We start from the raw sequence: 27,658 nt of genomic DNA on the forward strand, positions 1-27,658 counted from the left end.
ATAAGATGCATGAGATGCTTGAGATATCAGCCCCACACATACAATCTAGATCGTGGGCACCGTGCTAGGAAAGCAGTACCGCAATTTTTAACTACTATCAACAGGGAAAAGCAGGGCTGACCCATTGTAAGTGTATAAGAGGACTGACCTGGGAATAACGTGGTTGAAGTGCAGTGTAAATGGTGTCAAAAGCAGGGTCTGACCTGGAAAATGTCTGTAGTCAAAATACGGGGTTCGACCCGGGATTCTAGTGTAAAAGTGGTATTAGAGGAGTCCGGGTCTGCTGCCCACTTGTGAAAGGGTGGAATTTGTCCCACTGATCAATCCTCCCCCAATGCTGACTTTTTCATTGTGGTGAGCCATATTTTATTTTTAAAAAACTTTTTTCCCAAGGGGGCTTTGCCATACTTGCCGACTTTTGTTTTCTCCTTTCCGGGAGAAGCCATGGGCCCCGCCCTCATCAATCCCCGCCCGCATCAATCCCCGCCCCCATGGCAGTCAAACAATGCAATTTGTGGGTCCGCGAATTGGGGGAGGGACTAAAATTATGAGAAATTACACAATTCACAGCATTTTAGCCCGGTAATTTTGTGCAGCATGGAACGGGGTGCGGGGGCTTCCTGGCCAATGTGGGAGGATTGCCCACCTTCCTGGGGGGTCGGGAAAGGGACCCGATTTTCGTGAGCCTTCCAGCAATTCGGGGAGGGTAGGCAAGCCTGGGCTTGGCCAAACCTCCTATGATAACCGGCACGTCCACCCAAAAATGATTGAGGCCCCAGCCAGCTCTCTACAACACTGTAAGTAGTCACAGCAGTGACAGCAGATTACTGTTACCATTGATTATCATTAGTTTAGTTGGTGTAATAGCATCAGCTGACTGCTCATGTGCAAAACAAAATCCACCCATGGTTCTCCATCAATGCCTGACTTCTCGCATCAATGTTGGAGCTATCAATAATCAACGCTATGGGCCTTATTCAGATCTGAGCTCAGTACAAATTTGTTTGGAAAATGAGCAAAACCATGTACACTGCAGGTGGAGCAGATGTAACATGTATAGAGAGAGTTAGATTTGGGTGAGTTATTTTGTTTCTGTGCAGGGTAAATACTGGCTGCATTATTTTTACACTGCAATTTAGATTTCAGTTCCAGCACACCCCACTCAAATTTAACTTTCTTTGCACAGGTTACATCTGCCCCACCTGCAGTGTACATGGTTTTGCCTATTTTCCAAACAAATTTGTACTGAGCTCAGATCTGAATAAGGTCCTATAGACTTAAGCCAGGTGCACTTATTACTGACTGACACATTTTAAAAGATCCACAGGTGAACTAATTATTTCACTTGATTCTGTGAAGAGACCTGCAAAACATGCACTGTGTGGGGTCCCAAGGACCGACTTTGAGAACCTGTGCCTTAAGCGAACAGATGAAGAAGTTGCCTATACCTACCATTCAGAGTTTAAATATCATTTATCAAGTACATTCTATAAAATTATAACAACTCATTGGGTGCTATGAAGGCTTTATACATTAACCATACCTCCCAACTGTTTTTTGGGGATGTTCCTGCATCCCAACCGGTGCCGACATTGTCCAGCGGCAGGGGGGGGGCAGTTAGGAGGCCCTCTCTTTTATCTGGTGAATCTATTCTCGCAGCAGAGACTGGGGGCTGGCCAGCAGCTTACAGCGCCGCTGGTCAGGCCTCCGCAGCGGCGAAAACAGACGTGGCCGTGAGGGGATGATGTAATTTGCAGGCCATGCCCCCTTGTCAAGAAGCCACACCCCTTAATTTGGGCACGCGCAGCTGCCCTGTTTTCCTCATTCAGAAAGTTGGGAGGTATGCATTACGAATATTACTTTGCTTAGCAAAACATAACCTTGACACCTCTATAGTAATACCAAACAGCTGTTACAGCTACTCTTCCATTCAGTTTATATTCTTTTATTCATTATAAAAGAATATTTACTAAAGAAGACTTTTTTAAGAGCGAACACATTACATCATACCATATGGATATATTATAGGTGGTCAACAATGCCTAGGTTGACAGTCACTAGCTCTACACCTAAAAATGGTCAACATGGAGGGTTACCACCTTTTTGTTGAGAGATTCCCGGACAGTGGCCCACCCATTGACCCACCTCCAGTCCCGCCCCTTGACACGCCTTTTTTTAAAACCTTGTCCTGTCATCAGCATAATTAGCAGCAAGTAATAATGAATAACACTGATACCATACCTCCCAAGTTTTCAAGGATGGGAAGTGGGTCCTTCCGAACCGGAGGTGGCGACCTCTCCAGAAAATGGCTGGGGGGGGGGGGGGGGGGTAGGACTGAGCAACATGACCCATTTTTTACATTTTGGGGGAGTGTTCACTCCCTGAACAGCCCCTGACCAAAACAGTTGGGAGGTATGGATTTACCAGGACTGCTGTGCATTCATCCCCACTAATATGCCCTCTTTTTATAATTGTGAGTTTATAGCATTGTCACTGTGGATAATATGTTTAATGGATCCATTTATAAGTGGTAATGCAAAGATTTTGTATGGGCACCGCATTCATTGGAAAGGCTTACTGTACTCTCCTCGCCTCTTACAGCCAGAGTTTGTGTAAATTAGTAGTGTCATGGTGATCGCCCTCAGTACAATACTGTATGTCCATATAAAATACATGATTAGATCATATATGTGACAGAATACTTAGTTTCTTCCAATGTTTCTTTTTTTTAAATATTAAACTTTATTGACAACAACAATATATGCAGAGGGACAGTCTGTTATTGTGATGTCATTATGATATCACAATGGCTTTGTGTGTCATGGTGATCGCCCTCAGTACAATACTGTATGTCCATATAAAATACATGATTAGATCATATATGTGACAGAATACTTAGTTTCTTCCAATGTTTCTTTTTTTTAAATATTAAACTTTATTGACAACAACAATATATGCAGAGGGACAGTCTGTTATTGTGATGTCATTATGATATCACAATGGCTTTGTGCTACATAACTCAGCTCACTGCACAGACAGGTGTCTTTACTGCAGACTCACTGGACAGTAAGCATCTATTACTCACTGTACAGAGTTAGCAGCTATTACTTGGGGTTTGCTTTTACAGTAATTCGCATCAAGTTAAACAAATATTGAAATGGATTCCTCTAATGACAGCTCGGGGGAATCTAGCATTCCGTGGATGGATGAAGGAGAATATAATGAGGAACTACCACCCGCTAATAAGTCAGTTTTTTCCGGAACTATGACCGAAGATCTGGGAGAACAACAAAGCGGTGAGCATTTCTATGAGCTTAGACCAGCGACGGCTCCAGCAACCGAGGAGGAAACTCTCATGGTGACCAGAGAGAATGGAAAAGTGGAGATTTCAATGTTCGGCGAGACTATCATGCATCGCTTTGACCGCTATGCTCCTCAAAACGGCTGGATGGAAATGCAGATGGAGTACTATGCAATGTGGACCCTCGATGAGAGAGCAGAAAGGGACACCAATGCCACTGATGGGCCTGAAGGTGACACCGGGGAAGGAGATAGTGGCAGTTTGGTTGCAGAGACCAATGCCCAACTGGAGGAAGTGGTAGAATCTCTTCCCAATGACACCGTACAGGCCATAGACCACCATGAAAAGGAACTAAGTGTTGAAATAAAGCAGAAAGATGCTGAACTGAAAGACCTGCAGCATCAGCAGAAAGAGATCCGTGATCAGACCGCACGCTTCTGGTGGCAAAGACTGATAAAACGGGTTAGAACATCAGTGCTAAATGTAATCCACAGACGCAATAGGGTCGCGCCCATTGTATGAAGGTTTAAGGGTGAGCTCCAATATATTCCAACTGTTCCTGATGGACCATTATTGTTGGAGCTCTCATACCCATTGGGCCCAAATCATTATAAACCTGAACAGAAAATGCATCTGGGGAATAGGGCTACTGGCGATACCCCATAAAAAAAAACGACATTAGGCAGCCACCTCATGGGTGTGTTGGAAGAGCTGCTAACCCTAACCATATCCCGGGCCCTGGTAAAAATTTTGGGGGTGTGGCCTAAACACGGAAGGCTTGGCCAACTCCCGAGATTAGACCATGCCCCCAAAATGTTTAAGGTAGGTGAAAAAACACTCTAAAGTCAAGGTGGGAGTGTTATTGCCCACCCCTCACCTCAACAGCAGCACACACCAACAGCATGTGGTGTGCTGACAGCAGGCTCAGCATGAGCGTCTCACTAACAGCGTGAGAGCTCACGCTGAGCCTGCTGTCAGCACAGCACATGCTGTAGGTGTGTGCTGCTGCATGGAAGGGAAGGAGGGGGAAGGTATATGGGAGGGGGAAGGTATGGAGGTGGGGTCAGACTCTGCCCGGCATAGGCGAATCTAGAATTATGGTAATGGGTGGTCCCAGATCCAGACATAATAGTAGGGGGACCTTTGCGCGGCGTAGTTGCGTGGCAAAAAGGGGTATGGCCTCATGGGAAGGAGGCGTGGCATCACAAAAAGGGGTGTGGTATTACACTTTAGACAATACACATTAATGCCCATTACACATTTTAGCAAACTCCATTACCCATTACACAGAAAGCCACACACTGTAATGCCAATTACACATAAGGCCACACACCATAATGCCCATTACACATGATGCCAATTAAATACTATATAACAAACCGTAATGCCCATTACATATTCGCCACATAAGTGCTGCTTACCTACGTGCTCATTGCTAGGGGGTTCTTGCTTGCTGGCACCATAGTACCCATTACACATGATGCCACACACCATAGTACCCATTACACATGATGCCGCACACCATAGTACCCATTACACATGATGCCGCGCACCACAGTACCCATTACACATGATGCCGCACACATAATGTCCCTTACACATGATGCTGCACACATAATGACCCTTACACATGATGCTGCACACCATAATGCCCCTTACACATTAAGCCACACATTATGCTTAATGCCCCCACATACCGCCACTTGTAGCGTCCCTTAAGCAATGCCCCCAAAAGTGCCACTTACTTTAAATTTTTATATGAGCCTTCACTGCTGCTGCAGGGAGAGATGGAGAGCGGTGCAGCTGCTTCTATGGGGAGAGGAGCAGAGCACAGCGCAGAGCACGCTCCCAGAGCATGTGACATCGGGGTAGCACGCCGGGCGCCGGCACCACATGATTAAGGGGGGCGGGCTGAGGGGAAAGCGGGGAGAAGAATTGGAGCGGAAGCTACAGGGGTGACCGTCATTGACTGGGCAGAGAGCAGGGGGCTGCCCGGCTGTATTCAGAGCACTGCAGGTCACAGCTGTTTGAAATAATACCACTTTCAAAACAGAAAATACAGGGATTTGGGTTCGACTGAGATCAACCCCGAGCTTCAGTGATGCCGAAGGAGGAACTGGCAGCCGTTGAACTGGGTGGGGGTCGGAATTAGCGGGTCCCATGTTATCCTATAGGGAAAACATTCCAGATTTGCTTGGTAGTATCTCCGGTTCCCAGGGGGCTAGAGACACGGGGCTGGGCTCGTTGGAAAGCTCCATTCCTCAGCTATCAAATGGGCTAATGGGTGGTCCAGTGCACCACCGGACCACCTCCTAGATTCGCCTATGCTGCCCGGCTGTCATTTCTTTCAACTGTGTGAGTCCGGGGGCTCCCCCTTGGCAATGAGCAATTCCCTCCCCCTCGACAACGAGGTATAATGATAACTCTGCCCCCCCTCCTCCGACCCTACCTCCCCTGAGCAGCGTATTCAATTCAATGTGGTTTTTTATCATTACAATATTCAGTATGCAATATAATACACATCTGCTGCGCAGAGGGCCATAATAGCACCAGCACTTTGCATCACATTTACATTGCACAGTGAACATTTTATTATCTGTTGTTGTTTTTTCTTCTATAATTAATAACGGCCTGTTCATAAATAAGCCCGAATGAGGCAACAATTCCACACTATGGGGGAAATTTACTAAGATGTGTATTCTACTTCACATGTGATGTTGCTATGGGCAACCAATCAGAATCTACTTATTTATTTACCACCCTCTAGAAGATAGTAGACAGGAACTGGTTGGTTGCCCATAGCAACATTACATGTGAAGTCAAATACACATTTTAGTAAATTTCTCCCTATCACTTTTACCAGCACATCTACCTGGTACCCCTTCCCCCTTGTCAATGGCCCTGACTAGACAGAATATTCTCAGTGCAGCCCAAAGTAGAACTGTCATTAGATTAAACCTTTTTGGTGTCACCTGAAAATAATTAAAAACAAAACAAAAACATAAACCAGTTAATATAGGATTTTTTCAGCAATATCCGAGTAAAGGTGCCCATACACGGTACAATTGAATGGGTGCGATGTGATGCGCGCTCCCATGCAAATCACATCGCAGAGCACAAACAGTATGTCCTGCACATACTTTTTGTACTAGATTGCTCATTGCTTTGCAAAATGGATGTAATGCGATGCAAAACAGTCTAAATTGTATACAATAATTGTACCGTGTATGGGCACCTTAAGTTATATATGAAGTGAAAAAATAAGAAAGACAAAATAAACAACCAAAACATTGCCCAAATAAACAAATAAATAAATAAGAAAACACTGCCATGATAAACCAATAAAATAAAATAAAACACTGTCCTAATAAACAAAAAATGCTACTTCCCATGTGATGCATAGGTGCCGATTTATGTTTTCGCTGGTGGGTGCTCAAGCCAAAAAGATAGGGCAGTGGCTTCATGGGGAAGGGGCGTGGCCACAAAATAATACCAATTTATATTACGCAGCACAGTTGTCTCCAGTATTCAAATTAGACTGTGACTGTCAGCACATGGCCAGGCCCAGGCAGGCACCCCAAGAAAATAGAAGCTGACAAGCCTGACAGGACTGGAGTCAGATGCTGTTGTGAAACTACATGTACCAGCATGACCTGTCACAGTTTTAACAATCTATTATATAAAATGTATGGCAGGGCATTTCCATTCCATGGCTTTCCATTCATTTGTATGGGCGTTTTTTTTTTTTTTTAAGTCCTGCACTCCTGCCGCAGCTGCGCCGCCGTATATCAGGGAACCAGGGCGGATCGCCGGGGGGAGGAGAAAACGGACGGACAGGGAGTCAGGGACAATTGGCAGCTAGACTATTCTGTGTGCCCACCCAGTTCCCGGACATTTTATAGTCCGGGAACGCGGCCCAGCAGCGTGATTCATGCTGCCCGTGGGTGCTCATGGATTTCTGTGGGTGCTCAACCCCTTGAGCACCCACAGGATCGGCGCCTATGATGTTATGTTCCTATGGGCAAACAATCAGATCCTGTCTACTATCTTCTAGAGGGTGCTAAATAAATAAGAAGTAGATTCTGATTGGTTGCCCATAGCAACATCACATGTGAAGTAGATACATATCTTAGTAAATTTCCCCCATTGTCTCTCACCCACACTAACATTTCCTTTCTCTGTAAACTGCAGCACTAGTGCCTAATACAACACAGCAAACGCATACAAACAGCAAATATTCTCATTTCCCCTCCTTATTTTAATATATGGTAATTTTGTTTTATCAACGCAGGATACATTGAAATCGACATGATCTAATATTCTGTATTATAGAGCATAGGCGCATCTAAGGGGTGGTCTGGGGGTGCACCGGACCACCCATTAGACCACTAGCCGCTTAAAATTTAAAGAAATGACAGCCGGGCAGAGAGAGCTGTGTGCTGCCCGGCTGTTTAGGCTAAGGAATTGCTCATTGCCAAGGGGGATGTCTCACGCCGCTGGTTGCTGGATGCACCTAATTGAAATAAATGACAGCCGGGCGGAGAGCGATGTGCGCTGCACGGCTGTAGTCTCTAAGCAGTGGCATTGATATTTTCAGTTTTCCCTTCGGACCGCCGGCAGCCAATCAGGAGCGGCATTGGTGGTATTGAAAGCCGCTCCTGATTGGCTGCCGGACCCCAGCGTGAGAACTAAAAATATTGATGCGCCTGCAGAGACTGCAGCCGGGCAGCGCACATCACTCTCTCTCAGTGGCGTAACTTCAAAAATTGCGCCGTCCCCGTCCCTCCCCGCCAAAGGTTTCTGGTGGGTTCCCCCATGGATCCCCGCAAACCCCCATGCCCGCCCGCCACCCGCCACATATACATACATACTACATGATATATACTTACATAAACAGGGGCTCTGGCTGTCAGCGATGCGGGTGGGAGCTGGGATTCCTGTAAGCGCTGCAGTGGTCCCGGCTCCCGTCCTGACTCCTGGTTTCATTCTGATATGAAGAACGGACCATCACAAAATGTCCGCCCACATACAGCAGACAGTTTCAGAGAACTGTCTGCTATATGGGGGCGGACATTTTATGATGGTCCGTTCTTAATATCAGAATGATGCCAGGACGGGAGCCGGGACCACTGCAGCGCTGACAGGCATCCCAGCTCCCACCCGCACCACTATTACAATAGCACCGCAACCCCCTGGCGCCCGCACTTACACTGTGCCTCCCCGCGACTGCGGGGGCTGCGGTGCTATTGTTATGCCACTGCTCTCTCTGCCCGGCTGTCATTTATTTCAATTAGGTGAGTCCAGCGACGTGTAACATCCCCCCCCCTAGGTTACACCACACACCATGATGCCCATTACGCCACACACCGTGATGCCCATTACACTGCACACCATAATGCCCATTACACATTACACCACACACGTGATGCTCATTACATGATACGCCACACACCGTGATGCCCATTACATGTTATGCCAGGACTCTGCAAATTATTTAAAATGTAGGAGCCAGACAAACCACCAAAGGCGAATGCCAAAAATTTGCACCACAATGCCTATTACATGTCACACACCCATTACATATTATAACCATGCCATAATGCCCATTACACATTATGCCACACTACGTTATTCCCATAACACATACTACACAAGGTAATACTTATTACATATTACGCCACACGCTGTAATGCCCATTACACATTCTACTAAACACCGTAATGTCCATTACACATTATAACCAATACTGTAATGCCTATTACACATTATGCCACACACTGTAATGCCCATTATATATAATACCACATGCCGTAATGCCTATTACATATTACATATAAGTGCTGCTTACCTACATGCTTGTTGCTATGGGTTTCATTCTTAATGCCAGGGGTTTCAACGTTTCATGCTTTATGCCAGGGGTTTCAATGTTTCATGCTTGATGCCAGGGATTGTAAGCTCTCTGCAAGAAGATATATGATCTGCCAGGGGTTGTATGCTCTCTGCCAGGGGTTACATGCTCTATGCCAGGGGTTACATGCTCTATGCCAGAGGGTAAATGCTCTATGCCAGTGGTTACATACTCTATGCCAGGGGTTACATGATCTATGCCAGAGGTTACATGCTCTATGCCAGAGGGTACATGCTCTATGCCGGTGTTTACATGCTCTATGCAAGGGAGTACATGCTCATTGCCAAGGGTGTAGTGAGAGGTTTATTACCATGTGGGAGTTTGACGCCATTGACCATCACTGGACTCACTTCAGTGGTGGTGGTGCACTGGCACTGCTGTTTGTAGCTGTCTCAGTCACTGTCGTTCCGTCTGAGGTTGAGCTTGTGAGCTGCTGGCTGCTGCTTGCTCCTCCATTGGGGCCGCAGCCTGGGGCAGTAGCTGGGTGCCGCCGCCCAGATGAGGGGCTGAGGACACAGACAAGGGGTGCGAAGGGACTGCTCAGTGTCGTAAGTTAGTCCATGTCGCCTGGAGGCAGGAAAATAGTTGGTGCCCCCCCCCCCCCATTGATAGATAGCTAGAGTGAGGGAGAATGAGAGATAGGGAGTGCGAGGGAAAGAGAGATAGGGAATCATGGAGAAAGAAAGAAAGGAGGGTGTCAGGGATAGAGAGAAGGGTTGTAGAGAGAGAGAGAGAGAGTTCAGGTACAAAGTGAGAGGGGAAGTCAGGCAGAGAGAGGGATGGGGTGACAGGGGTGTCAGGCAGAGAGAGGGATGGGTTGTCAGGCAGAGTGAGGGATGGGGGGACAGGGGTGTCAGGCCGAGAGAGGGATGGGGTGTCAGGCAGAGTGAGGGATGGGGGGACAGGGGTGTCAGGCCGAGAGAGGATGGGGGGGGGACAGGGGTGTCAGGCCGAGAGAGGGATGGGGGGACAGGGGTGTCAGGCAGAGAGAGGGATGGGGGGACAGGGGTGTCAGGCAGAGAGAGGGATGGGGGGAAGGGGTGTCAGGCAGAGAGAGGGATGGGGGGACAGGGGTGTCAGGCAGAGAGAGAAGGATGGGGGGCAGGGGTGTCAGGCAGAGAGAGGGATGGGGGACAGGGGTGTCAGGCAGAGAGAGAGTGGTGGGCACAAGCCTAGTGCTGCTACAGCCTGGATGCAGGCACTCAGGGCTGGAGTGGGAGGGGGGACACTGCACCAACCTGCACAGGGCCCATGGTGCTGATCCCTTCTGGAACATGCACACAAAGCAGGGGCAGCCTGGGTGTGAGGTGATGGGGAGGGATGAGGGGGTGACAGGTACCTTCTTCTAGCTCCATGTCCACGGGCTCGCTGAGCTGCTGCTCCCCGGGCTTCTCCTGATGGTTCTTCATGTCTAGGTGTGGCCTCCAGGGTCCTGATCACTGTGCAGGCTTCGATTTGGCTGCAGGCCCGCTGGAACTTAGAGTGCCCTCGGCAGGGCCTGTGTACGGGCTGCAGCCTGGGCCTTCCCCGTGGGCAGGCGGCAGAAGCTCTGGTGGGGGGAGAGCGGAGGGGTCCGGGGGCAGGCATTTGATGCCTGGGACAGAAGCTCTGCTGGGGGGGAGAGAGGAGGGGTCCGGGGGCAGGCTGCGGTGCACATTTGACGCCTGTTGGAGGAAAGGCAGTGGGGATGCTTCTCCCTGGGGTCCCTCAACAGCTGCCGGTGACTTCAGGCTGGCTGACACCCAGGCATTGACTGAGACTCCTGCCGGGCCGTGCCGGGCTGCCGGGAGCTCCTATACTTTTTTCCACCAGTCCTGCGCTGGGGTATGGGTAAAATCCGGAATCGGATAAGACACCGGAATGCCGGACTGGACATCAAACTCTGCATTCCGGAGCTTGTAGTATCCGGTCCGGGGGTGTCCTGTGCGGGGGTGCTCCATCTGATGAGGCTGCTCTCGCACCTGTCACCTGGGAGAGGAGAGGGGGGAGAATACAGCCTCACCGCATGGTCCGGGGGTGTAATAAAAACTGGAACGGTCCAGACCACACAGGGAGGCTGTAATCTCCCCTTCCCCATGTCCCTGGTGTGAGCAATCACAGGCATCCCCCCGGACAAGACACCCCCCGCATGGGACACCCCTCGGACCAGACACTATAAGCTCCGGAATGCAGAGTTTGATGTCTGGTCCGGCGTTCCGGTGTCTTATCCGGGTCCGGTTTTTACTTAGTCCCCCTGCGCTGGCTGCGAGTCTCCCGCCCGACTCACAGTGAGTACAGTGTGTAGCAGCAAACCAGCTGACAAGGATGGGGTGGGGGGCTGCTGCACCGCTGTCTACAAATGTACCTCCACAAATGAGTGGAACATCGGGGGACAATGGAGCCAGTGCCCACTTTAAGGCTGGCACCCGGCGGGAGATGACTCCATTGCCTCCCGGAGTTCCGCCACTGAGGAGCAGCCCAACAGCCAGCCATAGTGTCAGGTTACGGGTATGTTATGTGTGATGAGGGAGGGGGATTGACATTGAAATGTATGCTGCGGAGGGTAGTGACATTGTAAATACATTCTGGGGCCTGGGAGGGGGCGGAGGGTTGTTTGTGTTTGACGTGGCAAGGTAGGTAATGTATGCTGGGGTGGGGGGGAGGGTACATGTGAATGTGTGCTGGGGGGGTGACATGGTAATGTGGGCTCTGGTGAATTAATTGGTGCTGGAGAGGGGTGTATTAATATTTACTGGGGGAAGTGTCAAACTAATTTATGCTGGGACAGGGTGAGGAGGTAATACCTGCTGACCCCCAGACCAGCTGTAGTGGTAGTCTAGGCGGAGAGTGGGGTGCTGGGTAGCAGTATGTAGTTTGCCAGAAAGGGGGGGGGGGGGGGCAGCATCAGTCTAGCTTGCAGGAAGGGGGGTGCCAGGTAGCAGCAATCTAGTGTGCAGTAATGAGGGTGCAGGGTAGCAGTGGTGTAGTGTGCAGTAAGGGGAGGTGCAAGGTAGCAGCGGTGTAGTGTGCAGGAAAAGGGGTGCAGGGTAACAGCAGTTTGTGTGGGGGTTGTAGGGCATGGTAGGGAGGTGTAGGGTAGTGGAGGTAGTGTACTGTGTGCATGGAGGGGGTGCAGGGTAGTGAAGGTAGTGTAGTGTGTGCGGGGAGTTGGGTGCAGAGCAGCAGTAATGTAATGTGCGGGGAGAGGTACAGGGTAGTGGTAATATATTCTGAGGGTGCAGAGTAGTGGTGGTAGTGAAGTATGTGCAGGGAGGCGGGTGTAGGGTATTGGTGTTGGCCATAGTGTAGTGTGTGCAAGGAGTAGAGGCGATGTGTGTGTGTGTGGTTGCAAGCTAGCGATGGTAGTGTGTGCAGGGATGGCGTGTAAAGGTATTGGCAGTTGAAGTGTGTGTGGAGATTAATGTGCAGGGTTGCATTGATGTAGTGTGGGGCAGGGGGTACAGGTAGAGATGCCAATCCTGTGGCATTTCTTTCAATCCTGGGCCCTGGGATTGAAAAATGTTCGATGCTGGGATTCCCGGGATTGGCATCACTAATAAAAACACGCCTGTCGCCCCACACCGGCTGCCCTGCATATTTACTTACTTTAGGGTGGCCAGGAGCAGGGCAGACAGCAGCGATACGGGGGTGCCAGGTGCCTCCGGGCATGAGGCAGCAGCAGAGTGTGCCCCCAAAATGTTGTAGTCACACCCCCTCCAGGGGGGCCCTGGGAAGTTGTTGTACCGTGGCCCAGGATTTTTCTTGGCGACTCTGCCCAACGTCTCTGGTTGTCAGACTCCTGGCCATCTCTTTGAAGAAACATTCTGATGCCTCTGATTGTAGGCTGCAGGGCAAACGTTTGTAAGGGCCCCTATGTACAATCAATGGTTTAAAATGCATTTAACACATTTAACTGTGACAGTAAAGATGGCCCCTCTCAGCTCTAGGCCCCATAGCAGCTGTACTTCCTGCACCTATGGTAGCAACACCCATGGGTGATTCTCTAATCTCAAGCTGAAGAAACAGAGATGAGACACAAGAAGACAGAATATGTTAAATATTAATGCCCATTTATTAACATACAAGTCACAGCAGCGAATTGACTGGAATACTGTACAATCATAAGTCAGTTAGTGTATGTATTAAAAGGTGCTTGCAATACAAATGTGCCAATGATAAAATATGGAAAAACATCTATAGTACTAGAAGACAAAAAATATACAGTATTCGAATATACAGATGTGTCCTCATTCACAGCATTTTAGTGCAGCATGCTGCAAATGTTATGAAACCCTCCTCTAATGGGGCATTCACACAGAGCGATTTAACCCTATTTCTAAGCGATCGTGGTAGAGTCTGTGAATCGGGGAAGGGGGATTTTCCTCTAATCGTGCACAGCGTGGGGGGAAAATGCCGGAGGGGGGGTACCTTTTCTCTTTCCGCTCTTGCTCTCTTCGCTCCCCCTCTCCCTGAAATCCCTCAATCTGGCCCTTATTCTGCTTGGAACGGCCGGAGCCGCATATGCGGCTCCGACCGTGCAGGCGAATCCCCGCCTTCCATACGGATCGCCACGGCCGTCCGTACGCGGACATGTGGCGGTCCGCATGAAAATGGCGGGGGATACGCCTCCACCATCTTGGAGCAGCCCCCTGCATTCGATGGTCACCGACCATCGAAGGCAGGGCCGCACGCTCCACCAGCTCCCGCACCCATAGACCTCACGGACACTTGTCCGTGTGAAAGCATGTATGGGGGCGGGCAGCTGACATCCGGCGATGTCAGATGCCCGCCCCCAACACATGCGTCACAGCCTCATTACCATGCGTACGCCCCGCGTTTGCATGGGAACGCCCATGAAACGCGGGGCGTATGCATAGGGAAATGAGGCTAAGTAGCCCCTCACGCCCCTATCCACCCCCTTTGCGGCGTTAAAAAAAATTGTGCAGCGATTTCGCCTGCACATGCGCAGAGTGCCCTCTGCACATGCGCAGAGCGAAAACATCGGCGGAACGGCCGCATGCGGCCGTTACCGCTTAGATCAGAATAAGGGCCTCTGTGATCTCTTTTTCTGCGCTCCCTCCCTCTCTCTCTCTCTGTTCTCCCTCTCATCTACTCTCCTTTTCTCTCTCCCTCTTCCCTTTCTCTCTGTGCTCTCCCTCTGTGCTGCCTCTCTCTCTGCGCCCACTCTCTGCACTCTCTCAGCTCTCTTGTTCTCTCCCTTCCTTCCTTTGTCTATCTCTCCCTCCCTATTTTTCTCTCTCTTGAGGGGAGAAGGGGGGACTAACTCTTAAATCCAACACTGCACAGGAGTACATGTATTTCCACCCCTAGTAGTTAGTGTACAATTACATAGTGTACAATTACACCATACTGTTGTCGCACTGCAGATGCAAATATGACACATATTTTGAGAAAACTGTAAAAAGTCGACACTCTAGATGGGACAGCTTTTTTGAATGCAATCTATTGTAATTAGAATGAACAATTAAAAGGTACATACATGTCCAGAGCTACATTTTCAAAATGGGGCAACTTGTGGCGATTTGATCTTAGGCGTATGTGGACACATCTGTTGGCTTTATTGCGGATATCTTAGTGCAAATGTAAAAGATTAAATATATAATTTACTGGTGGTGTCCGTGGCTGGGGACATTGCTTTCACAAGAAAGTATTGCCCATTAGTGTCACCTAGTTAAAAAAATATATACAAATTGCAATTACCTTGTGTTCATTCTAGAACCCTGCATCCTGCCTGGGGTGTTGCTTTCCACTGTGGGGCTTCTAGTACAGGTCTGGTCTGCATGTCAGTGCTGACATACAGACCACACTGTGTTAGAAGCACCACAGAAGAGTGTGACACCCCAAGCAGGGAAGAGGAACTGCATGGGTATGGAAAGATGCAGGGTGCTAGAACGAACACTAGTTACCTGATTGCTGTGCTCCTCTAGCATAACTTTAACCTTAGTCACTAAAATCAGCTGGCTGAGGATAGTGTTTAGGGCCTGATTCAGAAGTGGATGCTGTTTGCATCACTGATGCTAATTCCACAGGCGTTATCTCTAGAAAAAAGACGCCTCCTGCTGGCATCCGAAGATGCAGCATCAGATTATGTTATGACTACAGTCATGTCTAGGGTTTGGCAAACGTCGAAAGCACGGATGCCCATTGAAAAATAGTCACCGTCCCTGCACCCATCCCGCCCCCAACAGTGATGCAGCTTGGGGAAACAGAATGCAATCTCGCAGGTGGAGACCAGCATTTGATCGGACTGATTCTGTACATGTGCAGATTTCTCACTATTGGTGTTGTACGCAAACCATTGAAATGGAGTAAAAGTCTGAATTAAGCCCTCAAAGTGGGGTACCCACTGGAGCGATGTTGGGCCAATTTGCCTTTTCGTTAAGGACAAATCATCTATGGGAATCCTTGCACTATCGAAAGCATTATATGGTGCACATCACCTAGTGTGTACGGCAAACCGGATGACATGCGACATGTCAGTCCAATTTCAGGACACCTTCCCGGAGAAACTGACTGACGGTTCTACTATGAGCAACGATTAATCATATACAACCAAAGGATATACAGTTTCATTGTTGAGAAGAATGCAATGTATGAACCCTCAATTTGTTTAGATCTGAGTGCAAGGGAAATGGTCAGTAAAATATGTGGGTTCCAACTATGCCACCCTCCCTACTGGCCACGCTGCACTATTACACCGGGAGTGATCTATCGTCAGAACAACTGGCATTCAGAACAATTGGTGGTCGCTCCAGTATGTATCCAGCTTTGCGGCTGACAGCTATTCCTGTCCTGTTTCTGGTTAGCAACACAAGAGCTATTAATCACCATTGCCCAGCGGCAATCTCCTTTTGTGATAATATGATACAGATAATAAATACAGCAATATCCATCAGGAGAAGGATCCCAAACACCCTGCAGCCATCCCACAAAGTAATTATTGATGCTGCTTGAGAAACTATCCTATTCCTCTATTGCTACAATTACATGTCAGCCCCAAACAGACAAAAATGACTCTCTCTAGAAAGAGAAGCCTAAACATTTACTGTTGCTAGCACAGAATTGATCAAATATACACTAGGAATATGTATGGGTGATTTATTCTGTTATTATTACACAACCCTTTTAACCATTTCAGGTCCATCGTCTCTAGTCATGCTCAACAGCCCTAGCAGTAATAGCCGATCCAATGGTAAGACACTTTAAAATAAGAACCTTATCATTGTTCAACATTCAATGTAGACCCTTTTGAATAAAAATCAAATAAAAATGACAATTCATTTAAACCAGACTGTTTGAATTGCAAAAACAAATTTGGAGTGCAAAGGGTTAATGTGCACAATACATACAGCGGTTAAACAGTGTTATGTCCTTTTTCCGGCTGAACTGTAATGAAATGGCTTTATAAATGTATTACCAAGAACGATGGCATCGGTAATCATTAATTAAAAAGTCAAGGCTGCGCCAGCATTTGCTGCTTATTTTTCCCAAATAAATACATAGTATTTTAGATTTAATATTACATTTTTTAAAACAAAAATGACTTTCACATTGAGTTAGTTTCGAATGTCAGTTCAGCTTTCAAACCAGGGATCATATTCCAGGCTCATTTGATCCTGTCAAAGTCTTATCAATAAAGCCTTGGTTGTGCAGATTTAGAATGGAATCTGCGATTATCCGCGCTGTTCTCTTTTGGTAGCCACCAGAGGTGACCATCAGGATGGGGATTGAGCGGCTTCTGGCAATGCGAAACACAATCTCATCCCTCTTTATAATTCCCTAATCATAAAAACACAAAATAAAGATCAGGTTTAGTGCACACAAATATGGTACCAGGCTTACAGGCTATTGAGTACTGAAGTGATAGTTCTAGCTTAGTTGTTGTACAGAGTTGTTTGATATGCTGATACACAAGTCATGTCAGTAAGATATCTCACAGTGTACTTTGGGCCTGATTCACGCCTGTACGCTATGCTGAGTATGTTTGCAGTATACATTATGGGGAAATTTACTAAAGGAAATTTGTAAAAAATAGGTGTATTTTTATCCAGAAATACACTTATTTTTGACATTTACTATCCCGAAAATACGGCAATTCCTATTCGTATTGATAGCACATCAATATGAATACGAATTGCCGTATTTTCGGGATAGTAAATGTCAAAAATAAGTGAATTTCTGGATACAAATACACCTATTTTTTTTACAAATTTCCTTTAGTAAATTTCCCCCTATGTGGCTGTTTTAGAGTTAGGAGTAAAGTAAAAAAAAAATATATCATTATGCACCATAGTAAAAACATTTTGCAATGTACCTAAAGGACAACAAAAGGAACAATGGCTGCTCCGCACAGCGACCAGGGTGCTCTGTACATTGGGTGCATTCTACCTTTGTTTGCATAGATTTTCTATGATTAATTGTAAATAATAATCTTAGCCACACTATGGTACATGGTGTTTATATCATGCAAACTACAGAAAAATCGAGTTGGGATCATTTGGTCTACAGCATGATGGTCGACAGTCATTAGGTCGATTCCATTAGGTCGACATGGGAAAAGGTCAACATGGTTCTAGGTCGACATTAGTTCGACAGGTCGTTAGTTAGACAGGTCATTAGTTTGACCATGTATATGTCGACAGTGAAAAGGTCGACATGGAGTTCTTCACTGTTTTTTTACCTGAATGTCAAAACAGTCGACATGGACACAGTTTAAAGTACACTGCATCCCCTTGCATCGCTCGCAGTGCGACGGGCACAGTGCCTCGCTACGCTTGGCACACTATTTTATTCTCCCACCATGCCCTAGTGGATGGTAGGGAATAAAATACAGCCTGTCGGTACATGTCGGCTCAAAAAACAGTGAAAAACCCCATGTCGACCTTTTGACTGTCAACCTAGACACTGTCGAACTAATGACCTGTCGAACTAATGACCTGTCGACCTAGAACCATGTCGACATAGACTCATGTCGACCTAATGCTGTCGACCCAATGACTGTCTACCATCATGCTGTAGACCAAATGACCACATCCCGAAAAATCTTCTAACCTGTAGTAATTAATGAAATATATAATTTTCTCAGTCTAGTGAAAGTTATATAAATGCTGATCACATTCTGTTGTTCCACCTAAAGCAAAGCGATGTGCCCATTTTGCATCCCAGACTGAGCGCTGTATCATTGTAGGGACTGTATGGTAAAAAGTGCCCAAAACCACAATCCATGCTTGCACACAGTGCTATTTTTCAGCAGGAATCAGCAGGAATCAGCAGGAACTTAGGGCCTTAGGGCCTTATTCTACTTAACTCTTTCTGACAAAATCCTTCTTAGATGGACAAAACCATGTGCACTGCAGGTGGGGCAGATATAACATGTGCAGAGAGAATTAGATTTGGGTGGAGATATATATATTGCAGTGTAGAAATAAAGCAGCCAGTATTTTCCCTGCACAGAAGAATAACGCAATGACTGCATAGGAAAGGAGTGAATTAAACATCCAAGGCTGTGTGTACACAATAGAGCATGTGACTCGGAGCCAATAGGAAAACAGGGGAGGGCAGAGTTAGCTGGGATAATAGGAACAGGGAAGGAGGAGTCTTCCTCTTATCCCAAAAAAAAAAATAAATAAAAAAAGTTATCCCTGTGGAATTTCCTCTGGATGGTTGGAGTGAGTACTGCTCCTGCTATAGCCTATTTCCTGGGGGATGGGGAGAGGGAATCCTTTGTTCTCACCACTGACCCTGCTGTAGATTTGAGGCCTAGGTTGTGAATTGCTTTCAGTGCTTAACAACTTTAGCATTATATAGTTGATTGTGCCTCACCTGGTTTAACGGGATATACATAGAAAAGGGGTTACTTTTATATTACTTTATCTAGTACTGTTAGGATTGTTATAGCAGGGAATCTCTTAGCATTTTTATCTGTGGAATCCCTGTGGAATTTCACTGGAATGGTTCTGGTGAGTGATGCTCCATGTTTTCATTGTTAGGCACCCCTGACCCTGTACTAGAATGGAGGCCTAGAATTTTATATTACCTGTCGTAGTTTCCAACAATTTCAACATTGTATATCTTACACATATTACAGCTGCATACAAGGGATAACTCTTTATAGTGCATTACTGCATAAAAGTACTGTTAGGAGTTATGTAAGGTATTTGTAACATTGGGCAGGGCCTATCAGTATCCTAGGCAGGGGTGCAAGGGTTGGAGCAAGGCAGGGCTTGTGGGGCAATCACAGGATTTATACACTGATTACATGGTTGCAGGAGTTGTACACATGGGTTATGCTACATCGATGGCAATTGCAGGGGCAGAGTTTTGCATCCCCATGCCTGATCTGTACTCACCGGGGGGGCTGTGCCCGATCAATGGCGCCCGCCGGTCTGCAATGCTGGTGCTGGCCGCCGCACACTTCGCTGCGGACGCCGGTCTGTACACGGGAGGCCCGGACACATTGCTGCATCCCCCGCATTGCCGCGCTGCGGGCAGGGGTCTCAATCCCCAACAGCGCCGAGCGGTGCCGCGCTGACCAACACTTCAGCGGGGCCTACGCCGCACCGCTCAGCGTCACTCCATGCCTCCCTTCTCCGGACGCGTCGCTCTATGGCACTCCGCTGGAGTGTGGGGAGAGGGTCAGCGCCGCCGTCGCACACGGTAGCCCGCGTTTGGCGGCGGGTAGGAGGAGGGCGTCTGGCGCACGGAGCAGCCGCATGGGGAGGGAGTCACCAAACAGCAACCAAGGTGCACTGGGCTGGAGTCCAGTGCATGAGGGAGCTAAGTCGGCTCGGTCACCGCGACCCCAGGAATCAATGTGGCGGCTCGGTCACCGCGACCCCAGGAATCAATGTGGCGGAAGCCAGGGGTCAAGGGTCGACGGTTGCCGAGCGCACATTACATAGGAAGGGGGAGAGAATGCCTGCAAAGGCAAATAGCTTGCAGTACCAGGGTAGACCAGAAGGAGCAGACTCACCACATAGTCACAGGGAAAGGAGAACTATAAGAGCAGTAGAGGGGAAACGCAGGGTATAGAGTCAGGGGAGCACTCCAGGTCCTCGATCAGGTCTGGTAATGACTACGGAGCAACCTCCCCGGCTCCCGCATATAACCCCTACATGCTGGCTACTTTCCTTAAATTCCGTTGGCACCACCAATGGAGAGATCATGTATGGTTACAGGCACGGGGAGAATAGAGGTAGAACCCCTGCCACAGGAAGGAGATCAGCAGGGGCCCCCGTGCGGGGAGTGAAGTTAAAGAGCCATGCCCCTGATAACAGCCATCCAAGAGAGGGTAGGGCCGCAAGGCATTAGTAAGGGTGGCCATGCTCCAAGGGCAAAGCTCGCATTGCAGAATAAAAAGACCATGCAGTACATTAGCTATTACAGGGGCGGAGTTTTACATCCCATGTTCAGATAAATGGGGCGTAGCAGCTCCAGAAGGCGAATGGATATTTACCATTGCCAAATTATTCACCATAAATCTCCCTCATTTTCAACTAACCCGCATTACACTGGTACATTATGTCGCTAAACAACTGCTTTGGGCCTTATCTACATTTGGTTATAAGGCACTTTAAAAAATTCCTCTCAGATGTAGCAGTACAAACCCCCGCTACTATTAGGTGCCACGTTCACAATCTCTCCTTATATAGAACTAGACACGGCCTTCGGAGAGTGCAGGACACCCCGCCTCAGGGGAACACTTTGCGACATTATATTACCAACTATAATCTTCATTAAGCTAGCTGTTAAAAGTAGCCTAGGATGTCCCAGGATAACAATACAATTGCAAGGGGGACACCACTGGTGGGAACCCAGAGGCCACTGATGTTATATGGCAATTTGTGGCGCATAGATGCAGCCGGGGGGCTCCAAGGTTAATAGCACACCGCCAAGACGGGCGCACTTATAATTATATACTGGTACAATTATAAAAAGACAAGCTCTCCAATAAATGAGTGGACAAGGTATTGCAGTTATACAAGGGCCCTACTGGTAACAGTGTTGCTAATCACTGCACCACCCTACCGTACATTGGTCACGCTGCACCTAACAGCAAACTGCCTTCTACAATTGTCACATTTGCGCTTATATTTATTGATTTACAGTTTCCTATATAGCGCAGCAGAGAGATATGCTGGCATATGGCCCACTAACCGCAATCTCTTGCTATAACTGACACTTGGCCCTTAGTAATTTATGTCTCAATAACATCCGCAATCCCTAGGTATACAGTTCTTAACAAAAGGTGTTTTGGCTTAGGGATCACCGTTCTCCAGGCATTGGCCCAAAAAGTGGGGCCTTATAACGGCATGATAAATAGAGGACATAATATGACGGTAGAGGTACAGAGCACCGCATAATGAGTAATTAAGACCACTAGCTTTTAATGGTCCGAGTAGCGGCATTCTAGGACAGAAGAGCGCCATCTGCTTCACAGATCTACAATTATTAACAGCAACAGCAAAGTTATGGCGGGTTTGGCTAAAAAGAAGCAAAAGTAATGTACAGGGACAGAGCTAGGTTCCCGCACAGATATTCACTATGACTTCCCGACTATGTCGGAGGCAGCACAATAACTAAAGTTACAACCGCTAGCATTACGCAATAACCAATAGTCCCAATTATAATATTCCACACTCATACTTGGGCATTCATTGGGTGCCAACAACGAAATGAGCGTTGGTGGACATATGCGTCCAGATGGAAGGAAATATAGATTTTAAGATCCAGGGCAGTGCACAATTGCAAGAATACATACATTGAGATGATATCATCCAACCTATTATTCGCTAGCCATGGTGGAAGGGGCTGGCGTATATGGCCATATGTCGCAATACCATATTAACATTTTGATCCCACCCCCCAGAACCCTACCTTACCCTTCACTGTTCGCACTATATATTCGTATATAACATAACTCCAGCATTAGGGAAGTGTGAGGGCAGTAGAACAGGGACCAGTCCCATGTCTCCACAGGTAACAACTTGCTCGAAAAACGTGGAAGGAATTGGAAATCGAATACAAATCGAACAAAGAGTTTGATGAGGTGTGGACAGCCGAGTCACAGCAAGCAGGTGACGGTCCTTCCAGTGGTAAGACAATGTTTTTTGGTTTTCTTCTTTTTCAGAGCATGCTGGCTCTCACTCCAGCCACTCTTGATAAGAAGGGGCCGGGAGTAAATAGCATGGCCAGAACTCCCAAGTGCAAAGCCAGCCAGGTATGCCAGTATGGGAGCGAGCAAGCAAGGACACATCAATAAGGGCAGGAGGGCGGCTTAACAAGGGGCAGTCCAATACGCAACACAACGGATCCGCAAGGCTTGAAAGAGAGCCGCGGGCACAACAGCCAATTACTGCTATCTCTCATAGCCCAGGGCAACCTTCACGACGGTTACAGCAGCCTTCAGGGGCTCAGTATTGTAATCCCTCTTACTTAACTACAGTAAGGGGAGAAAGTGGGGCATAAAGGGGACATGCTGACCTTCAGAGGGCTAAGGCGTAATAGCGCAGCAGGGAAGCTGCGGGCCCTGACCTGTTAGGTGGTCAGTTGGCCATGGGCACAGCATGGAAGCTGGGGGCCCACGACCTTAACTGGTCTGATGCATATTAGCGCAGCAGGGAAGCTGCGGGCCCTGACCTGTAAGCGGTCAGATGGCCATTGGGCACAGCATGGAGCTGTAGGCCCATTACCTTGAGTGTTCAGGTGCACATTAGCACAGCAGGGTAGTTGCGAACCCTGACCCAGAAGTGGGGTACCCATTCAGCTGGATGTTGCACTGACGCCTGGAGGGGTTAGGTCACTCCTCAAGGAAATTCTGCACACACTCTCACAGAAAAGGGGCAGCTACAACCGCGGCAAGGGCAAAATTTAGGGCCTTAGGACGATGGCGTACCGCTAGTTACAATAAGTACATCTGCCCGCATCATCTACTGCCATGAGGGCAGTGCGCCAGCCAGATCGCGCTAGCGCCTGGGTGGATGTTTGTATGTCATTTGTGCCCATCCTACTCGGGGATTAACTACGCTCTGTTGTTGGGCAGAGCGTCCGGAGTTTTCACGCTTTTTTACCTGAACTGACAGACTGAATTCTATAGTCAATAGTCCCTCAGCAGGTCCAGACGTTTTTGTCCTCCGGCCGAGTAATCCCCTTTCCCCAGAACCCTTCCCCCTTTGTGTCAAAAATGGGCGTTCTATTGGTACTTTACCAAATTATATGCAACCAAAATTGGGCATCAGAAATTTTATTTTCTTTGGCAGATCCTCCTAAAATAAGCTAACATATCATAGCCTTACAAACCAGTGCACAATTCTTGTAGCCACCCATAAGGGGTCGGGAAGTAGTATCGAGGTTGGAGGGCAGGTCACACCTTAGTCCAAAGGCTAGCTGTAAGCCCTGACCGCAAGTGGTCTGTTGGCCACTAGCGCAGGATGGTAACCACGGGCCCCGACCTTCAAGTGGTCAGTAGGCCACGGGCACAGCATGGAAGCTGGGGGGCCCACGACCTTGAGTGGTCTGATTCATATTAGCACAGCAGGGAAGCTGCGGGCCCTGACCTGTAAGTGGTCAGTTGGCCATTGGGCACAGCATGGAAGCTGTGGGCCCATGACCTTGAGCGGTCTGATGCATATTAGCGCAGCACAGAAGCTGCGGGCCCTGACCTGAAAGTGGACAGTTGGCCATTGGGCGCAGCATGGAAGCTGTGGGCCCATGACCTTGGGGGGTCTAATGCATATTAGCGCAGCAGGGAAGCTGCAGGCCCCGACCTGGAAGGGGTCAGCTGGCCAAGGGCACAGCAGGTAAGCTGCGGCCCCTGACCTCGAGTGCTCTGAGGCACACTAGCGCAGCAGGGAGATGCGGGCCCTGACCTGGAGAGGTCCAATGGCCATTAGCACGGCATAGGAACTGCGGGCCTCGACCTTTAGTAGTCTGATGGCCATTAGCGCATCATGACTTGCCCGCATCATAATTTAGACTTGCATCATGCCTCAGTTTGGCCTAGAAAGGTTAGGGGTAGGTCAAGGCAGCACGGTGGGCATGGCTGCCCAAGGTGCAGGCGACACACATGGGCAAATGAAGTTTCATTGCCACCATGGGTTTCTCCCTGTTAGAATCCCCTATGTAAACAAGGGGAGGCTCAGATTTGTGGAGGATCTATTTCTAGGAGCTGCCTTTTGGTGCTCTAGTCTGGTGGCGGGGCGGGGGTGGCCTGGGACCAGGACCCCCGCTTTGGCGGGAAAGAACGGCAGATTAATTGATTTAGGTCTTCAGTAAGCGATGTTTATACATCACATCGGTTGTTTTCGGTGCGCTCACCTTCATTGACTATAGGCCTGCGCTAGATCACCCGCTCGGGGGACAGCGAGACCACCCGCTCGGGTTGGCACTCAATGGAGTAGGTGGAGCCATACCGCTTGTGTAGGTAATACGTTATTACATACGTCAGTCGTGGGGTGGAGCTTAGATCACTAGCCGTTCTTTCTGGGCCACCATTTAATTAAGAAATTCTAATACAAACAATTAGCTTCAAATGTTTTAAATAAATTCAGCTAACAATTTCTGCCAGATCCAAGTCTCCGAGTCGTTATTTCAGGTTTATATAAGTAAGTGTTGAAATATGAAAATGTATACATGCACAAGGTCACACATCAGATGCTAGGATGTTTAGAATAACGCAATGACTGCATAGGAAAGGAGTGAATTAAACATCCAAGGCTGTGTGTACACAATAGAGCATGTGATTTGGAGCCAATAGGAAAACAGGGGAGGGCAGAGTTAGCTGGGATAATAGGAACAGGGAAGGAGGAGTCTTCCTCTTATCCCTGTGGAATTTCCCACCCTACCCGCCCTATCTCAATGTGGTAAGGGGGGGGGCTAAAAGGGGGGGGGCTGTAAACGCGTTGGCTGAAAGGCGGGAAAGAACGGCAGATTAATTGATTTAGGTCTTCAGTAAGCGATGTTTATACATCACATCGGTTGTTTTCGGTGCGCTCACCTTCATTGACTATAGGCCTGCGCTAGATCACCCGCTCGGGGGACAGCGAGACCACCCGCTCGGGTTGGCACTCAATGGAGTAGGTGGAGCCATACCGCTTGTGTAGGTAATACGTTATTACATACGTCAGTCGTGGGGTGGAGCTTAGATCACTAGCCGTTCTTTCTGGGCCACCATTTAATTAAGAAATTCTAATACAAACAATTAGCTTCAAATGTTTTAAATAAATTCAGCTAACAATTTCTGCCAGATCCAAGTCTCCGAGTCGTTATTTCAGGTTTATATAAGTAAGTGTTGAAATATGAAAATGTATACATGCACAAGGTCACACATCAGATGCTAGGATGTTTAACAAAATACTCACCCAAATCTAATTCTCTCTGCACATGTTACATTTGCCCCCCTGCAGCGCACATGGTTTTACCCATCTAAGAAGGAATTTGCCTCTAAGAGTGAACCAAAATAAGGCCCCATGTGCACTGCAGGGGGCAGATGTAGAATGTGCAGATAATTATAGGGCCTACACACATCCCGATTTTGGCCAGAGATATAGCATGCCAGATTTAGCATAGCAGATTTCCTTTGAGCACAAAATCATCTATATTGCTTAGAACGTGCAAAATGTGTCAACGATATGCCTCAGCGATTCTGCTTAGCGATTTAAGCATGCCAGATTGACACCACACAAAAGGCGCCCGATATGCAGGGTCTTGCTAAACGATTTTGCTAGATTGATGGGACATGCTCATTCTTCATCTTAATGCGATTTAGACGCGCGGGGCCGCGCATCTATATCGGTTTAGCCCCCACACACACACCGATGTATGCTTAGTTTCTAAGCGACCTTGCTAAATCGCTTAGAAAATGGCACAAAATCGGCATGTGTGTAGGCCCCATTAGATTTGGGTGAGTTATTTTGTTTCTGTGCAGGGTAAATACTGCTTTATTTTTACACTGCAATATAGATCTCACTTTGAAGTAAAACTCCACCCAAATCTAATTCTCTCTGCACAAGTAACATCTGCCCCACCTGCAGTGCACCTGGTTTTGTCCATCTAAAGCCATGTACACACGGCAGCGATAAGGGCTGATATCGCTGGGAATATGGGGGTTTATTCTGGTTCGGGCGGCTGGGCCGTAAGCATACGTTCCGGGTTTTTTTTATCTGCGCATGCGCACCTTCCGCAATGTGCAGGCGCGACAACTTAACAACGCTCACGGACGGTTGTTTCCATGCGAAAAAACCTGTCCGCAAGAGTAAGGTCATTGTGGGCGGCATAGGGGCGTGTTGAGGGGACCGGCCGAAATAATGAGGAAAACTGGGCGTAAACATGGGCGTACACGGGGGTGTGCACAAAAAATGTACGCTGCTACAACCGCTCGATCGGCGAAGCAACGTGCATTTCGGACACAAAACAGGCGGCCGCCACCTCCAGACCACCCCTACAGATACCGCATGAGAGCGGACGCCTGGGTCTGCTAATTAACGCTGATTACTACTCAAACACATACACCTGAATGTAATAAGCAATGCTGCAGCCTATTAAGTCCAAACCATTATTTCACTACCTGCAAGCCACACACAGCCCTCAAACACATTGGAAGCATATCTTTCTACACTTCTCTACATGTAAAGGTTGGTTTCATTTTAGTTAAGATTCTTTTTAAGACCTGCTTATATATGCCAAGGTAGTTATTTGGTAACCATTTACACACATTCAGTAAGTGTTTTCATATACTTTAAACAGCAGCACACTCAATCTACACAAGTCGACATTTGTAAACGTTTTCACTCGAATACAAAATTTTAATTTTGATAAAAACACATAAAACAATAATTGAATAACAATTAGAATAAATCATTTAATTGTCTTAATCATAGTTGAAAGGCTAGATTATGAGGGCCATATATGTGAAGGGTATGTCAGCGTGCACAGACGTACGCTCACTCTCACGATCGGTGACATACGCTGAGTTTTCCATTGAAAACAGACGAGACCCGTCCGTACAAGGTGGCGAACGCTTAGATAGCCGTAAGATGTCGGTGTGAAAACGGAAGAGTCCCGTCCGTAAACGGTGGTGTACGCTTTGTTGTACGCCAGTTGTCGGTGTATAAGCGGTGATCCGTCCGTGTACGGTGGCGTAAGCTCAAGTGTACGCCACTCCCCTTTGTCGGTGTTTGTGGCCGTCCGTATGCGGATGTTTTGTGGGTGGACTTTCGCTCAACGTCCGCGTACGGTAAACGTATGCTGATACGGAACGTACGTACGTTTGGCCGCCGCAACCAGAATAAGGCCCATGGTCACTGGTGACCATATTGCCAGTGATGGGAGTGTGCCCCGGCGATAAATCGCTGGATGCGCGCTCCCGTTTTCAGCCCCATTCTAATCGCTGGTCGTTCCTGAACCTGCTCTGGGCCAAAATGTACTTTCCATAAGATAAGTTTTATTTTAAA

General features: G+C 47.9%; 1 protein-coding gene and 1 long non-coding RNA gene across 2 annotated transcripts in view; both read right to left on the reverse strand.

Annotated features, from left to right (window-relative positions):
• Positions 1-8,877: 8,877 nt before the first annotated feature.
• On the reverse strand, positions 8,878-11,051 carry LOC146027012 (uncharacterized). The gene is made up of 3 exons (XR_014454623.1): positions 10,549-11,051; positions 9,560-9,715; positions 8,878-9,260 (listed from the first exon to the last, which is right to left on the reverse strand). It is a non-coding gene; the product is annotated as an uncharacterized LOC146027012 (long non-coding RNA).
• A 2,190-nt stretch (positions 11,052-13,241) lies between these two features.
• Positions 13,242-27,658, reverse strand: part of HDAC11 (histone deacetylase 11) — a 64,924-nt gene continuing 50,507 nt past the window's right edge. Inside the window, exon 10 of the mRNA XM_083156419.1 lies at positions 13,242-16,988. Within this exon, the coding sequence (XP_083012545.1) occupies positions 16,803-16,988 (186 nt within the window). The 3' untranslated portion in view covers positions 13,242-16,802. The remainder of the gene's footprint in view (positions 16,989-27,658) is intronic.

Source organism: Crinia signifera, chromosome 8 (assembly GCF_055691185.1).
Source record: "Crinia signifera chromosome 8, ASM5569118v1, whole genome shotgun sequence".
Taxonomy (NCBI): Eukaryota; Metazoa; Chordata; class Amphibia; order Anura; family Myobatrachidae; genus Crinia; species Crinia signifera.